The 17,316-nt window shown below is 34.8% G+C and overlaps 1 protein-coding gene across 3 annotated transcripts in view; it reads right to left on the minus strand.

Annotated features, from left to right (window-relative positions):
• The window catches only part of NETO1 (neuropilin and tolloid like 1), a gene marked incomplete at both ends in the record, with an annotated part of 86,866 nt that overhangs the window by 21,766 nt on the left and 47,784 nt on the right, over positions 1-17,316 (minus strand). The window contains 3 exons of one of the 3 annotated variants that reach the window (XM_082640913.1): positions 4,761-4,989; positions 13,704-13,831; positions 13,950-13,991. In XM_082640913.1, coding sequence (XP_082497039.1) covers positions 4,761-4,989; positions 13,704-13,831; positions 13,950-13,991 — 399 coding nt within the window. Of the gene's footprint in view, positions 1-4,760; positions 4,990-13,703; positions 13,871-13,949; positions 13,992-17,316 lie in introns of all 3 variants that reach the window. The other 2 variants (XM_082640912.1, XM_082640914.1) reach the window with 2 other exon arrangements.

Raw genomic sequence — 17,316 nt, forward strand, 5'->3', positions numbered from 1 at the left:
TGTAACAGGCAGGCAGTTCACAACATACCTGTTTGCTTTCTTCTTCCAGGCCAGCAGTCTTTCTGACTCATGCTTCACCTTATTTTGGGGGGCTCACCTGATGAGGTCAGGTCCACCCAAGACAATCTCCCTTTTGATGAACTCAAAATCAATTGACTAAGACCTTATTTACATCTGCAAAATAACTTTTGCCGTAGAATGTAATTTAATTACAAAATGATATTGTAGGATTCTGCGCCTTCTACAGAATCCTTCAATTCAACTTCTCTTTGAAATTAAATATTACTGTATATATATTTCTTTACTGTAAATAAATCTGTGGTTTAGATTCTATGGCCTTTTGCCATAAAAAAATTGATATGAAACGAAATACATAATCTCATGTTAGTAAATTAATGTAAACATTATTCCCACATCTTTAAAATGAACAATTTTCTTTTCATCTCTTTTTACTTGCATGTCTGTTTTTAACAGAAATATGCTGCCCATTAATCAAACATTAAGTGATTGAGATTTTATCATGGTGTAAATTAAGAGCCGAAGAACAGCTGAAGGTAGAACTTCAGAAGTCACAATGAGATATTACTATTGTATTCATTCATTCTAGTTACTGCAAATTCACGGTGTGTTCAGGAAAAGGCTGGGTCAGAAAATCTGGCTTATGACTCAGTGTGAAGAGGTACATTTCACGAATGTCTCCATTATACATATACAATACTTAAATATACAGTTCTATCATAATTGATCATGCATTTTCATGTATAAGTATGCTCAACATTGAAGTTACACTAACCATAATCAATTAAAAAATTTTTAGATGATTTTTTAGAGCAAGACCAACGTCTTTATAAAAAGTGATGCAAATGTGTAAAACCCTATTCTTATAGGCAATCTTAAATTGAGTCACTAAAATAAAATATAGCATAATTTCAATATCAATGTGAGAATTATTCAAACTATTCCATCTTTATCTCAAGTTGGATTCATTCTTCTTTATCCTCAGCTGTGTTTCTAACCTGATTCTCTCTCATAATTGTTGATTTTTGACCCAAGAAAGCAAATTAGTCACAGTGCTTAATACACTTTCCTCTTCATTTCAGAATATATTTAAAGTTTAAATAAGTCATCTTTCGTAGAGAATACTATCCAAAACTAATACCTAAAAATTTGAGGTCTTTTTTGGGTGCCCATATATGTGTTCATCTCCACAGTATAAATTATTTAAGAGTGGACTGAGCATTCTGAGTAATCTGAGTACAAAATGCCATTTGAAGTATTAAAAAGACTATAATCTAATGAAGTTAGACAGTGCCTATTTGGTGATAACACTGATTGTTTGTTCTCTAGTTGATAGGTTTCAAAGTTGTTCTAAACATTTTTTTAACAGCAGTGTGATACCATTAATCAGGGCAGCAATCTCAGGCAGAGCTGAGAAAAGGCTGAGGTGAAGAGTTAGCAAGACAGTAGGGGCAGGAGTATGATATTTATAGGACCTATCTAGGGAAGATGTTATTTCTCATGACACATTTGAAGGTAAATACTTCTCAATTCAGTGATCTTATATTCCTCCCATTATATTAGAGGATAGTTTTCATTGTTGCAAATGTTGGCATTTAATCCAGACTTTTAAAATTCTTCTAAGGTGCCTGTGAAACCTCAAAGTGGGATGACTCATAGTAAGAATTTCTACGCCTCTCTCTTATACACTCATCCTTTCCCTTTACTGTAATTTATTCAGATACAAATGTAAAAATAAAATGAGTTGAAAATATATTCCCACTTGCATCCATTAGTCAGGTCTTACATTCTTGCCTCCGTGCTGTTTTCAAATCATTAAGCATGGTGTTGAGGGTATTCAGGGAAAGTCAGTTAACTTCCCTGAGTCTTTTCTTTTTCTGTTTGAATTCATAAAATGTTTGAGATAGAAATAGATGGCTTCTAAGCTCTTATCTAACGCCTAAAAATATCCTATAGTCCTAATATAAGACGTTTTGACAGATATTAGAATAGTGTTGATTATGCCCTAAGCACTTTTCAACACTGCACTGGGGATATCATCCAACAGACATAGGAACCAAGAAAAATATCAAGGTAGTTTCTCATTATTTGAGTAAGAAAAAGCTGGTCATTGATTCACATCTCTAACCTTTATTCCATATGTGTGTATATGTGGAATAAAGATTAGAATCACCCGTTTCTGAATAAAAGAATTGATTGAAGTCTACTCCCTGTTGTTTTGAAACTTTTTATCTCTTATCGGGAATACCTTGATTTCAAAGCAAAAATACTTAGTCTATACCCATATACTCCATCACATGCTGACTTTGATCGTAGGCATGTAATAGTAGAATTCTGCACAGTTTTAGTCAAGGCAGAAAAAACAAAATATCATAACAAAACTGCATAGGCAACATAACACAGAGGATAAATTTGTTTCAATCAAAGCTTCCTGTAAATTTATGAGATAATCATGGAAACTGCTACGTAATACTCACTCAGATGAGAGTGATCATCCTTCCACTGTGTAGGAACACTAAGTGGCTTTCTTAGGGAGAATACCCTGTTTCTTCTGGATTAGTCAATGAAAGTTCACCCACTTGAATGACTTCCAGATATCATTAAATTACAGAATGAAAACTCTGTCTTTTAGCTCAAAAATATCTCTAATGATATAACTCACCATTTCTTATATAAGCAGAATTTTAAAGTCTCACAGGTCTTAATCTTCGAGATAAAAGGGACCTTAGACGTTAGCTAGTCTTCCTTTTCCCCTATCCAACCTAGATATTTCCTCTACACCATTCACGCCCGATGAGAACCCTTTTCTCATATATCCTTCTGTGGAATATCCTCTGTGGGAACCCATTCAATTTTGGAATATTGCAGCTCCTATGATCTAGACATTTCTTCTTCCTAAGTTACACTCAAATAGTTTCCTATAATTAATTTAACAAACATTAATCTTACCTCTCAAACATTAATCCATATCACCCACCTAAGTCTAAGGTAGTTATCACATTTTGAAAAAAAGAAATCTGTAAGATAAACATTCTTTCTCCTTTGCCCTTTTCCCATGATTCTAGATGCTTCTGCATCCTGGTCAGCCTCTTCTAATTGATGACTCTGCTTCTCAGTAATAACACCCAGAAGAGAACAGGCTATGCAATTTGCATTTTGACCAGTGCAGCTTCCTACAGGAGTATCTTCTTTGAGCTGCTTATTGCATTTTCCTTAATATAAGCCAATACTGCATTAGATATTTTTTTGTCAATTATTTAAAAAATTATTGGCTTATGTTGAGTTTGAATGCAATAAAACCTTAGGAAGCCAAAGGAGTCAGAGTTTCTTTACTTGATATATGAAACATAAGAATACATATTTTAATTTATCCTTACTACATTTTATGGCATAGCTTTGATAAAAATTGTATATTTTTGTGATAGTTTTAAAAACTTGATTATATCAACTAACATATTAACTAGAACTTCCATATGTGTTAAATTAGAAAGTTCTCAATCTGTGATTATCCAAGACAGACAAAAATATTGAATAAGGTACACTCTGTGCCTCACCAAAGGCACAATCGACCAGATATGGTAAAGCAATCATCGGTGAAAACACCAAATGTGCTATCTTATAGCCTGAATTTCTTCAAATTCTAAACAAGAAAGTGATGAGGGTTTTTTGGCCAGATACCTTGCTGAAATAAAGATGCACTCGTTCTAACATTTTGATCAACTCCTGAAATGAAGACATAGATAGCAACATGCTGTTGAAATCTGCAATAATCTTGGGTGGGAGATTTAACATACTCTGTGATGGTATCAAGATTTAGAAAGACTGAGTGACATTCAGTACTTCTGGGGCCCTAGAATTCTCCAACTGGGTACTTAAAGAGCAACTTAAAGCCCAAACTATTTATTTATGATACAAAGTAATCGTTTAATACATTTAACATTTATGAATTGAAAAAACAGTGACTGCTGCCTATCATTGAGAAATCCTTGACATTTCAAAAATATTTTGTCTTTTCTGTTTTAAAAAAATGTATAGTTTCAAATGGTAAAGTACTGATTCCTTAAAGCTGAATTTCTTAGGTTTATTTTTCATTTGTATAAATTTATTAAACATGAATTATTCAAAGCTTCTAAAGAACAGTTCAAACATATATCTATTAATATAATTCATTATTTGATAGAACATGATTTTCTAAAATTTCTGTGCTTTGCCCATAACTCTGGGTGTCATCCGTTGAGCCGTTTAAACTATTTTCTGGAACTTTTTCTATTTACTCTCTTCCCAAGCAATTCTCCCTCTTTGTCTACTTTAATAGGAGCTCTGTAGTCACAGACCTATTTGAAATCAATGGGACGGCAAGAGAAGCTTACTAAAGAGAACCTACCAAATATTTCTATGCAGGTTTTTAAGACTTAAACTTCATTGGAAGCTGCTGCCTCAGTTCCATAGCTTGGTAAGAGCTAAACAAAAGACAAACAAACTTCATCATTTCCCAATTGAATAGTGTGAAGTGTCTTAAGCAAGGCTATGATGCATATGCTGATATAGGTAACCAAAAGGTAATACGTAACGCTCCTGTCCCTGGACCAAAGTGAAGGAAAGGGAATCTCAGCGATGTGAACAATTACTGAGGCTCAGCCTGCTGTGCTCAAACTGCATGAAGAAAACACCATCAACAGTTTATGAGATTTGCATCATCTGACACATTTGAAGGATAAACAGTGAAGTGCAGAGATTCTTACGTTCTTGAAAGGATGTGAAGAGCATCTGAAACCGGCTGTTGCGACTGCCCTCGTCCGCCCACATGCGGATGACCCCGAGACCTGTACGGAGCATGACGTCGTTGGCCACCGTGCTGCAGAACTTGGCTTTCAGATCCTCCACGGAGCTGCTTCCGTCATACACCGCCACAAAATTCCTTTTGCATTCATTTGAATTCTGCATCTCATAGTCCAAGAATCGTAAGTAGATCTGTAAAACAACAAAGATAGGATACTTTCCCAGAATGAATATAGGAAAGTAGTTCACTGAGCACCAGAACTTCCTTTCTCTTTCTGTCTCACAAGACAGTCTTGATTGCAATCAATCTTATTATTTTTTCCCTGTGGAAAGTAAAGATGTATGACTCAGATCAACTCGTGTTTAAAATTGTTTTCAAATGTTATTGTCCTTTCTTTAGGTAAATGTACCATTTCCCATAGCTGAGTATTTTTACACAGATGATCCTTATTTCTTCTCATAACTTATCTGGAATCATTTATTAGTTTTCATACTTACACACTGTTTTATTTTAATCAGCACAAATGTGTTTTAAGTATTCCTGATACATTTTTGTTATAGTTCCGTGGCTTCAATTTACTTCCAAAGATGTATGGAAATAAATAATTTGTACAAATATCAAACAAAACCAGAAATGGTTTCAAAAGACAGTCTCTGATTTTACTTTGTTTAGATTATTTCACATAACTATGCTGCTTCATTTTTGAGGTTCAGAATATTTTAAAAAGCACAGCTAATCTATGATCATTCTCACCATAACAGGGTCAAGGTATTTTAAGTCCACATAAATAAAAATTAAATTAACACTTAATGAGTAAAAAGTACCGTATGTATAACCTACTTTATAGATTACTGTTAAATACTCCCAACAACTCTATAAACTGGCACATTTTATTGTCATGTTCAGGAAATGCAGACTCGGATGGTATAAATTGCAAATTAGACACAAGTTCCTTCAAACTCTCTAGTCCATAATCCTTCCACAATATTATACTGCTTCAGACATACTGTTTTAAGAGCAACAGATATTATTTGACTCTGCACAAATGTGCATTAAAAATCACAAACAATTAATTCAACCAATGATAAATATTTATGTATAATGGACTACTACTCAGCCATTAAAAAGAACAAAACCCTGCCACTTGTGACAACATGGATGGACCTTGAAGGTATTATGTCTACATGAAGTAAGTCAGGTGGAGAAAGACAAATGCTATGATTTCACACCTATGTGGAATCTATAAAACAAACAAACAAAAATCAAACTCTTAGATAGAAAAAACAGATTAGTTATTACCAGAGGGGAAGTGAGTTGAGGGTGAGCAAAACAGGTGAAAGGGGTCAACTGTATGGGAATGGATGGTAACTAGACCTGTGGTGGTGACCACTCTGTAGAGTACACAGGTGGTAAATTATAATGCTGTACACTTGTAACTTATATAATAATAATATTAAAAAAGAATGTTCAGTCCTCCCCCTCCCCAACAACAGCGGCATGATTCTCCTTTTGTGCTAAAGTATTTTGAACATATTTTAAGCTTTAGTTACAGGTTATATGTACCTTTTGCTAAACTGTGAGTTTCTGAAAAGCTGGGGTGGTGGTGTACTTATTTGATTCTTAGTGTTACACCATGTGTTACATATGTTAAGCACTCACTCCATAAAATTTGCACGAATGCACATGTAATGACCTACTGATTGGAAATTCTGTTTTCTTTATTAACTTCATTTTTTCAGCATCTGTCTCATATTTATTGGGCACCTATACACCAGACTTTGTTTTGATTGCCATAAATCATGATAATTACATAGAATAATTGACATTTTATTATTTGCAGTAGAAAATGACATGCAATAATTTTCAAAACAAGGTATTTATAACTCTAAACTATGACATAAAAGCATATATGTCATATGTTGCAGACTTATAAGGAATTGAGTGTAAATAAAATGTGAGTCCCATGGCAGGAAATCCTCATATAGCTCTCAGGAGGAAGAACAAAAAGAGAAAAATAGGGGGAAATGGACAAAACTAAGAAACAATGGAAAGCACTGTAGTTTCATTATGCTTTGCATGGTGAGCAGGTTTTCATGTATATGCAATCTGTCACATCTCAGTTGGAAGCTATCCCAAAATTCCCAAATACTTTGATACTGACTTTAAATTAACTGCCATTACTGCAATCTTATAAAACATACAGCCTAAGAAAGCCTGCCTGTTCTTCATTCCTCCGTCATTGCTTTGTTTTATTCTATGAAAAGTTCAAATATTACTCATGTAGCCCAGCTTGGATCCACTCTTCCCAACCAAATGTTACACTCCTCAAAATTATCCAGAAAATTCCAAATTGTCCACCTTAGGAAGGCATATCTGAAAATGTTAAACCTTCCAAGTTTCTACTAACTGGTTTGTTTTTCAAATTTTCACAAGGATTTGTAAAAAGGAACTGGGTCTGTAGTTAGATGACCTTTACCAGGAAGCTGGAGCACAGGAGACAAAATAGCTTGCTCAAGGAAAATAAGTAAATCAATGTAAGTAAATCAATGTGAGAGCCTTAAATAGTATTAAAATCCCAAACTTTTGTTTTAAAGAGCTCTTCATTAGCCCCATCCTGAATAAAAGTAAACAGATTGAAAACGCTATAAAATTATAAAAAGTGTAAATACCTATAAAATCTAGGTATTCTTAGAGAATTAAAAAGTTGTTAAATGCAACAAAAATCAAATATATATCTATATTCTCAAATACTATACAATGACTCCAACATAGTTTATTAGACCTCAAAAGAATATGCAATTACAATTGTAAACATACATAGTTACTAACAGGAGAAAACACTGAGTAGGGTAACTGAAACCCCTCCCCCCAATGTTCTTATAAAGCTATAAAAAGCAAACACCATCCCCACAGAAAGAAAAATAAAGTAATCGTTTGACTAATTCAAGAAAGAAAGATATTTGATCCTGTGACATTTTCAGGTTGAGTGATTCAGTGGCTGAACATGTCTGAACAATTATTTCAGAAACACAACTTAACATACTAACTTAGTATTTGCATCGTGTACTGGCAATAACTTAAGACATTGAGCTAACACATTATTTCACTGAAATCTCTCAACAGTAACACACACTATTATTATAGCTATTTTAAAATGAAAAAACACACCAAGGTTTAGAAAAGCTAAGTAACTTTCTCAAAGTGACACAGGCCCTTTAGTAATAGATTGGTATTGAACTCAGATATGCCTGACACTTTTCTCCTTAGTATCAAACTTTGCAGCCTTATATAATTTTTTTTGAAAATTTTCAAAGACTGATATTCCAGAAAGAATGTTGTAGTCTTGAATAAAAAAAAACTCCAACAAAATCTACAAATAAACAAGCAAAGCAAAACCATTTCTATTTTTCTAAAGGGGCTAAGAAACATACTGACGATTGAGATATGAATAACATTCACAGAAAATAAATGTGTCTCTCTGAAGTAAATGGCTGTCTTAAATTTTCTTTAAAAATAAGATTATCTTATAGAAGAATACTGCTGTAGTTAGAAAGACAATTTGCATATTCGGCCCATGTTTTCTCATTTGACAGTTCTAGAGAGTGTGAACTTCCACGGGAGGTGAATAGTTTGCATTCTTATGTGAAGGGCAATGGCTGAAGTCTAAGAACCTTCTGTATTAAAGACTATTCTTATTAGACAGAATACTATTCATAGAGGAAGTGAACGATTACAGTCACTACATTTTATATATTCACTTCTGAAGCATTCAATCATTTAAAAATATTTTTAATAGTTTAAAAAAAGAAATAAAATATTCCAGTGGGTATTAGCTTTACTGGGTACAGAGCTGTTGCTGCAAAAGCCAAATGCCATTAGCCAGAAAAGTGATCAAGTTTTCCCACACTAGCTATAGTATATATCATATAAAAACCCTCCCTACATTAGGATTTAAATGATATCTCATGAGCTGAAACATTGTGCCATAATGTCACTAAGGGGAAGAATGCCATATGACAATGTTTCCACTTAAGGTAGAAAACCACAAAAAGCTCGTCAGTGTCTCTGCTGAAGAAAAGAGAAAGTGATAAACAGAATCATATATAACTCCAGTAAAATAGTCAGATTACAATCTCCTCTCCGTGAATCATTTTGATGCATTCTTCTTTCTAATCAATCACAAAGAGTTTGAGCTGACAAAATGATTTATTGAATAGGACGTGGGAGGCTTCAGAACACATACACAATTTCTAGTAATATCTGTCTTCCAAATCACACTAATGTAGACAGCAGAATCCCTTTCGTATACTTAAAGCAAGTAAATCTAGCTAACGATTTACTAAGTTAATATACTTACAAACGTGTAATACCAACCATTCAACCGGCTCTCTCCTCTCATGTCACAATGATATGCAAAATACAAACATTGTTTGGCACAATTATTTAAAATTTGCCAGAAAAGTTTTCTCCATGATAAATACAAATTAAATACACCACAGTCTGAGAAACACTAACCACGGTTTCCATATTGCTTTACACTTTGATAAATAAAGCTACATTCTAAAAAGCATGTAGCCCAGGACTTCTGTGGTTGCTTTTTATTTGTGGCTGGACTTGCCAGGCCTTATAATTTTAGGTAGGATATCCCATGAATTTAGAAGGTAGCACTTTATTTGGAGGAAAAAAACAGAGCATCATACTATTGAAAAAACACACACCCCACACAACAAACCCAGATACAACCATATTAAAATGATTTTCTGGCATTCACAGACAAGTATCAAAATATTTCAGGTCCATCTGAGTAACCCTCCAAAATCTGATGCTACAAAACTGAGATTTCATTTAAAAACAAAGTTGAACCATAACATTGGTAGTTATCTAGTCAGTTAAGATTTTCAATCTGTTTGCCCAATTTTTATTTTCATTTTGGAGATAATAAGAGCAGACTCAATCTTTAGAATCCTTAAACTTATCATTGTCATCAATTATTGTTGCTACCCTGCGCCTGTTGCATTAATTTTCTCCTTGATCCCATAACAAATTACCACAAATTGAGCAGCTGTAAACAATGCCCATATATTATCAATAGGTTAGAAGTGTTGGTGAGCTGGACTGTGTTTTTTTGCTAAGGTCATATGAGGCTGAAAACTCAACTTCACTATAAAAGATTGATTTATTGTATTTGTCAAGTTTTTCTGTTTTTTATCCTAATTTTAATCAAGGTATTTTGAAATAAGTAACCTTTAAAAGTTAATTTGAAGTTTTAAATGATGGGTAATTAATAAAAGCTAGCTTTATTCTCCCAAGACCTTAATCATTAAATTAATTATCTTCATGTATACACTTTGAAAAGTCTTTTGATTTATCTATTTTCTTGTCTAAACAAGTTTGACAATTTCCCCAAATAATGTGGTTTTGTAACATCACACTGGACTTCGAGTCAGGACATGGAGAACTGGCTTCAGCCCTTTTACTAACTAATCAAATATTTAAGCAGTTACTTATCATAGATTCATCAAGTTTTGGTCTTAAAAGGAGTTTAATATTATCTATGCCAAAAAATTACTTGACTTTTTAATTATTATACAAAATCCCTGCCAAACTTTACTTGGATTCCTCCCATGGAATCTCATTTGATCTTTGGGCATCTCCATTATTAAAATAAAAAACAAAAACCTTCTTTATATTGAATATTTCTCTAGATTCAAGCATACAAATAAATTGCAGTAGTTGAAAACATGCAGATTAAGCCTTATCCTCTTATTTCTGTCTCCTAACAGTTCTTCAAATGTTTGAAGATTGTCACCATGTCCATTTTTCTAGATATATATACATCAGTTTATTTTTTCCATGAGTTTTAACAGAATGACAGATTTTTCTTGGTACTGGGTATCTAGAGAGAAATAAGTCTCAGCCTTCATGAAATTAACATTGTTACCACGACTGGCTCATCCAAAATTCTTCTCTAGTGGTTCTTTACTGGACGAGATCCAGAACCAGACACCATAACACTCACCTACTACCCTTGCTCTAGAATCTGTATGAAAACCAAAGCGTTGCTTACAGAGGCATATTTCGACATCCCATCGTTAACCAACTTCTCTCTCCTGACTCAACATATTCATCTGTTAAAGGAGCACATCAGTAATGGATTTCCAACTTTCTGGCTCTGGTATTCCAGTTTCTAAGAAATCTGGGTTAATCACATTCTAATTAAAGGCAATCATCTGTATTACAATTCTCAAACAAAGGAAATATCAGATATTGTACTTTCTGTTTGTGAAAAGGCTGAGAAGCAATGATACACTTGATGTAAATTTTAATAGAACCCCAGTAAGCTATTTAGCACTTTCATTGTGTAATATGTTTCCATCACTAGTTATCATTCAAATATTCGCATGAGCCATTTCAGGTTTAACTTGAGCTTTGATAGTCTGTTCTCTGAGGCTGCTAGTAACTCCATATAAATAGAAAGCCCACATAGGCCATCACCTCCAGTTCTTGCTTTTCTTGACAGTTATTCAAAGCCACTTCCTATCCTCTAACCTTTAATTTAACAGAGAAAGTCTGTCACAATAGAGCCAGCTCTGCAGGCAGCTTTGTCCAGCTCTGCAGGCAGCTTCCCCTTTGGGTCACAGAATGCCAAATTCTGTAACAGGCAGGTATACTGGGTATTGTTGTTCTGCAATTGTACAGAAGATAGTCTATTTACCAGCTGGAAGGAAATGGTTGTGTGTTTGCAATTCCATAGAAACTGTCTCTTTGCCACTGAGGTGACAAAGTTGCTAGTTATGACCATGAGGTTGGACTCAAATATTTCGTGTTGAAAAAAAATCTTTCACTCATAGAGTTTAAGGAAAATAAATAGCACATGTGAACCCACATATTATGTAAGGGAGCATAAGCAACTGCAATCTAGCTCTCACATTATCTTTTTAGTGGGTTGGGTTTTATGTCACCAGTAGCCTTGGATTTTTTTTTGAAGGAGGAATCACTGTGTCTTTCTTCATAATGCAATTAACTTTATAAAGACTTGTTCAGATGCAAAGAGACCTGCAATGGCAAAGCTGGAACTTGGACCATGGTCTGAATCTCCATAACCAGAAGTTTGGGGAAAGTGTTCCACACTTCCAAATTATATGCAAACCCCAAAGACATATTCATGGGAAATCAAGTGAAGAAGGACAAAAATATTTCCTGAAATACCAACTCCCTCAGAGATGAGTTTTATTTTTCCCTCATCCTAAATATCCAGCCACCAAATTCTTTCGTATCTAGCTTGAGGTGTTAACACCTCTGTATTTTCTAGACAGGGAAAATCTGTTATTCAGAAATGCAGATCTGATCACATCCCTTTCCTGTTTCACACTCTTCCATGTATCACTAATGCACTCAGGATAAATCTGGGCTCTTTAGGGGAATGGACAGAGCCCTTCGGCTTAACCACTCACCTCCATAGTTCTGCTTTCATTTGACCACATGCAGTTACTTTAATTCCTGAAAAAGCATGCTCTCTTATGATCCTATGACCTTACAGATGTTATTCACTCTACATGGAGTGTCTTTCCCACCTTTTCTACCTGACAGCACCATTTCTCATTAAGATTCAGAGGATGCCCTGCAATGCAATTTGATTCCACCTTTGATTTTCCTCACCAGCTATATGTGGTCTTTTCCCTCACTCTACTACACCTTACAAATACCTTAATGATCTTGTCATATTCCATGGATTATTTTGATACATAGTTGTCTAAGGATTAAACTGGAAACATGAGGACAGCATAATTTTTCATTTCCTCAGCATAGTGCTCGAGAGTTTATAGCACCACTAAGTCAATTAATTAAATAACAAACTGTTTCAACCTCAATAAATGGGCAACTCCACATCTAATAAATCAGTAAAGCTTGGTTGTAACTATATTCTATAAATGAAGGATGACAATAAAGGGAGAATAAGCAAATAATAGACACTCTAAACCTGTGACAGTTACTGGCACAAAATTACTCATCCCAATATTTCTTAAGATACATCCATAATAGAATGCATAGGGTTGTTCTAAACAAGTGTTTCCAAAACAGTGATCTGAGTCTGAATCTGGCCCACAATATATTTAGTTTAATACACCTAATGTTTCCCACTTTTAAAATTTATCAACAACATTTAAAAATCAAGGTAATTAGGGACTTCCCTGGCAGTCCAGTGGTTAAGACGCCACGCTTCCACTGCAGGGGATGCGCGTTTGATCATGGTCAGGGAACTAAGATCCCACACGTCGCGCAGCATGGCCAAAAAATTTTAAAAAAAATCAAAGTAATCAACATAAAATCTAGATTTGGGGCATATTATGAAGAAAATGGAGGACTTGGTGATGCTGGACCAACATTTTCTCATGATGATCGTCAAGGAGTTTAATAGGTAGTTAAGGACCTGCTGTCCCTTTTTCATGGTCCTGATCACCGCTGTCTGTCCCTCAGCCCTATTGCAGGTTTATTTTATATTCCAGAGACACATGACTTTGTGAGCCCTGGACAATTTCTTCCATAGATATGATTTTAGGTTAAAAGCAAGTAAACTACAGATACTGACAATAAGGACATAAGTTATGCTCAGAACCATAGCTTATATATGACATTTCAATGCATTTTTCAGAGAGGTAGATTTACCCCAGAGTCTCTTATCCAGGTTATCCAATGAGCTCTTCCACATCCTCTCCATATTAGTTATGACCTTGAAAGTTACATTAAACAGAGGAAGATGATTTGCAATTCAAAACTAAAAGAAAATGATAGCTTATGATTGCACTCTGAAATGAACGAAGCATGTCCAGTTGGTTCAAAGCAGTGCACGCTGGAGACACTTTGCAAGCCAACTGTCAAACCTGCATTTCACCTTAAGACTGACCTTGGATCGTGGAGGTGCTCGGATGTACCACTTGCAATCAACGGCCTCGCTAGCAGAAGCTTTGCCTTCCTTCATAATTTGTATAGACTCCACAATGCCTTCAGGGCCGCCCATCTCAAACTCACACACTAAATAACGAAATGCCAAACAAACATACAAAAATGGAGCTTGAGTAATAAACCGAAAGTATATATCATAGCAGAAAACACAGGCCTCTGAACAGTATTAAATATCTATTTTACCAACCTGGTAATGGTTTCAAAACTCCAAGGTCCTTAAAGTCAGGATCTTAAAAATTGAGAAAAAGACAATTAGTCTTATTCTGCATTTATGACTTAAAATGAGGTTGAGTAAGATACCATTAAATTATTCCAGAATCTGCCTTATAAAACATACTAGGGGAAATTAAATGATTAAATAAAAAGTGTATGATAATGTTAAGACTGAAATGTTAAATTACATAATGTAATATTATTACTACAGGATTTTTATCAATTAAAAGAAGCCATTTTAAAAAACCTCCCCATGTCATTACTTCATCTAATAACCAAGTAAACATCTTACTCATTTTCTTTATAATCAGACAACAGATGTTTTTGTAAAATGTATCCATAGATAATTCAAGGTTTGAGTAAACTTCCATCTCTTCTAGACACAATTATTTTGTCTGATTTAAAAGATTCAATTTCAACTGAAATACTGGAAACACAAAGTTAAGATGTAAACCCTAGGGTCCTTCTCCCCTGGCTGACTCCATTATCCTGTTTTCATCAAATCTTCTACAATAACTTTTCATCCCATTCTGGTTTTCAAACTACCACTCAGTCTTCTGCTATGTCTACTCAACATCCAGTCTCTCCCCAGTCTTCTCAATCTACTCCAGTCCAGGTAACTGTCCTTCTCTGCTCATTTGTGTGCTTCAGGGAAGCTTGATTTATCATGAGCCTGTAAAACATCTTAATTGTTATAAGCCAAAAATGATAGTCTCATTTCCATTTCCTGGAATTGATTTTGAGGTCGGTATACAGCCAGGGTAACATAAAGGTGAGCCTACTGGAGGGCTTCTGAGAACATTTTCCTTGATAATAAACAGACATAAGGCATACAGTTTTCCCAGCTCAAGTTGTGGTCGTGTTTGTGTTGGCGCCTTTGGGATCATGTGTGGTGGGCAACTTGTGATGTTGACAGATGCTAAGGTAAGAAAATGCTGACTCTTATGATGAGCAGAATAGAACCATCGAGAACAGTGAGTCCTTAAGAATATCCTTGGAGCACTGTACTCACCTCGCCTGGAGTTGCACTTCTCTGGGCTTCCTTCTTGCTCTTTTGAAACAATACACATCCCTATAATCTCAGTTACTTTGAATTGATTTTCTCTTATTTATGGGTGAGGGCATCAGAGGCTATGATTTATCTTGGAGACACATGGTATTCAATATAAAAGATGATTGTGAATTTTAATTACTTTTTGCTACTATGGTATTAGCGATAAATCAAAAATCTTACAAAGTTAGAAATGTTTCATAAGACACTACTCAATAATGATCTAAGGCTGAAATATGAAAGGGTACCACTCTTTCTGGATAGAATTAGTTCTGCATATTAAGACCATGTGTGCGTGTATGTCCGTGTGTACCTAAGTGTGCTTCCTAGTGCATTTGTGTGAATGCACCAAATCCTTAATCACAGGGTGATTTTACTAGGGTACTTATCATCACTACAGGGTTTTTTTTTTCTACTAAGTAAAGAAAATATTTAATTTTTTGTGTGTTTGTTTTTAAACAGTAATGTGCACTGATCTGTTGAATCTGAAAGTCCTGGATTGGGCCCCCTACAATTTAGTTATATCACCTATTTAGACTCGCTTTATTTCAGGACACTAGAATCAAAATACAAATTCAAATTTGTACAAATTCAAATACAAATTTTGAATCAAGATACAAATTCCTTTGTATAACTGTTTTGAAAACAGTTCTTTTGATTTTTTTTTGTAAAAGAAAGACAGAAAGAAATACCTGTATGCAATATCCATGAAAGAAATAGAAATGAGGACAACATAGTTTATTTGGATCAGGCCTCCTCCTGGCGGAGATTTTTTCCTTCATCTAAATCAATGGATATTTGGTTATTCTTTCAAGAAAAGTATATGTAATACCTACTATGTACAATAAAAGAACAGTTTTGTATAGAATTACTCAGATTGGCTGTCACAGTTAAGCACTTTTATTGGTATTGAAGAGACCCACCCATCAAGCTTGCCTACCCCAGTTATCAGGATTCTTTATTCTTTATTATATCCTTTTTACTATTTTTCATAATGGTCATTATTGCTACTCACTATCTCCTTTTTGATGAGAATGCTTCAGCCTTGCATGGCTGTTGCTATGATTCTTGTGAGAATGTAGTTAGTATTCTATTCTCTAGCTTGAAGGCAAAGAGTTGTCATTTTTATAACTCATGCTAGACAACGTTCAGAGAAATTCCAGTTCTGAGAATTGAAAATGTATTTTTGTCATTGTATTAATGGTGAGAGCACTGATTGTTTAAAAAACATCTTTAGGAAAAAATCATTTCTGCAATTCCATTTGAATTAGGCACCAGTAATATTACAATCACAATAACACATGGCCCCTACAAGCTGCAAAATAAACGACAGAAAATAAACGACACAATTTTTAAAAACAGCCTACACTGAATTTAAGAATATTGAGATTGACTTATTGCTTCAGGGTGTCCAGGGCAATGACATAAATTAGTATGCAGAAGCACAATGACCTTGGACTTAATAGTCATCTACTACTCTACAGCTCCCCAAATCTATTCTCCACTAAGCAACCTGAATAAACTTTTAGAAATACAAATCAAATCATGAAATGCACCTGGCTTTCCATTGTCCTTAAGTTAAAGCCACAACTATTTGTAATGGACTATAAAGTCCTGTGTGTTCTTGCCCCAGACCACCTGGGCCAACATACCCTAGACTGCTAATCTCTGCTCTTTCCTCTCAAACCACATGGACCGTTTCTATTTCTACAACATTCTAGGCTGTTCTCATCCTCAGCAATTTGATCTTGCTCTTTTCTCTGTCTTCAGTATCTCTCCCCAGGGCTCTGCACCTGTGAATCTTTCTCATTCTTCAGTTCTCGGCTCAAATATCTCTGAGGAAAGGTCTTCTGGATGACCCTCTCCAAGGCAGCATTGACTCCCACATTCTTTTCTCCCTTCATGGTTTCTTTTATCACAATTCACTATTATTTTGCCAGTTGTTAGCTTTTTATTGACTACCTACTCCCACTAGACTATAAGGAAGTACGCTCTACAATGGCCTTTATGTCTATCCTTCCTCCCTTTATCCAGGACCAAGGACACTGCTTGGACATAGTGCGTGCACAATAAATGTTATTGAATGTTATTGAATTTACATTACATTGACTTGATTTTCTTATATTGTTGACATATGTACAATGCTTTATACTTACACTTTTCCAATTCAGAGGCTCTCACAGGAAATCTATCAAATTAGGTGCTATATTGAAGACTGACCTCCTATTTACTAAACCTGCATCTTTTTCTTCCTGGCACACAGCTGACTATGTTTCCAGCCTCCCTTGCA

The sequence above is a fragment of the Mesoplodon mirus genome (assembly GCF_964341445.2).
Source record: "Mesoplodon mirus genome assembly, chromosome: 13".
Classification (NCBI taxonomy): domain Eukaryota; kingdom Metazoa; phylum Chordata; class Mammalia; order Artiodactyla; family Ziphiidae; genus Mesoplodon; species Mesoplodon mirus.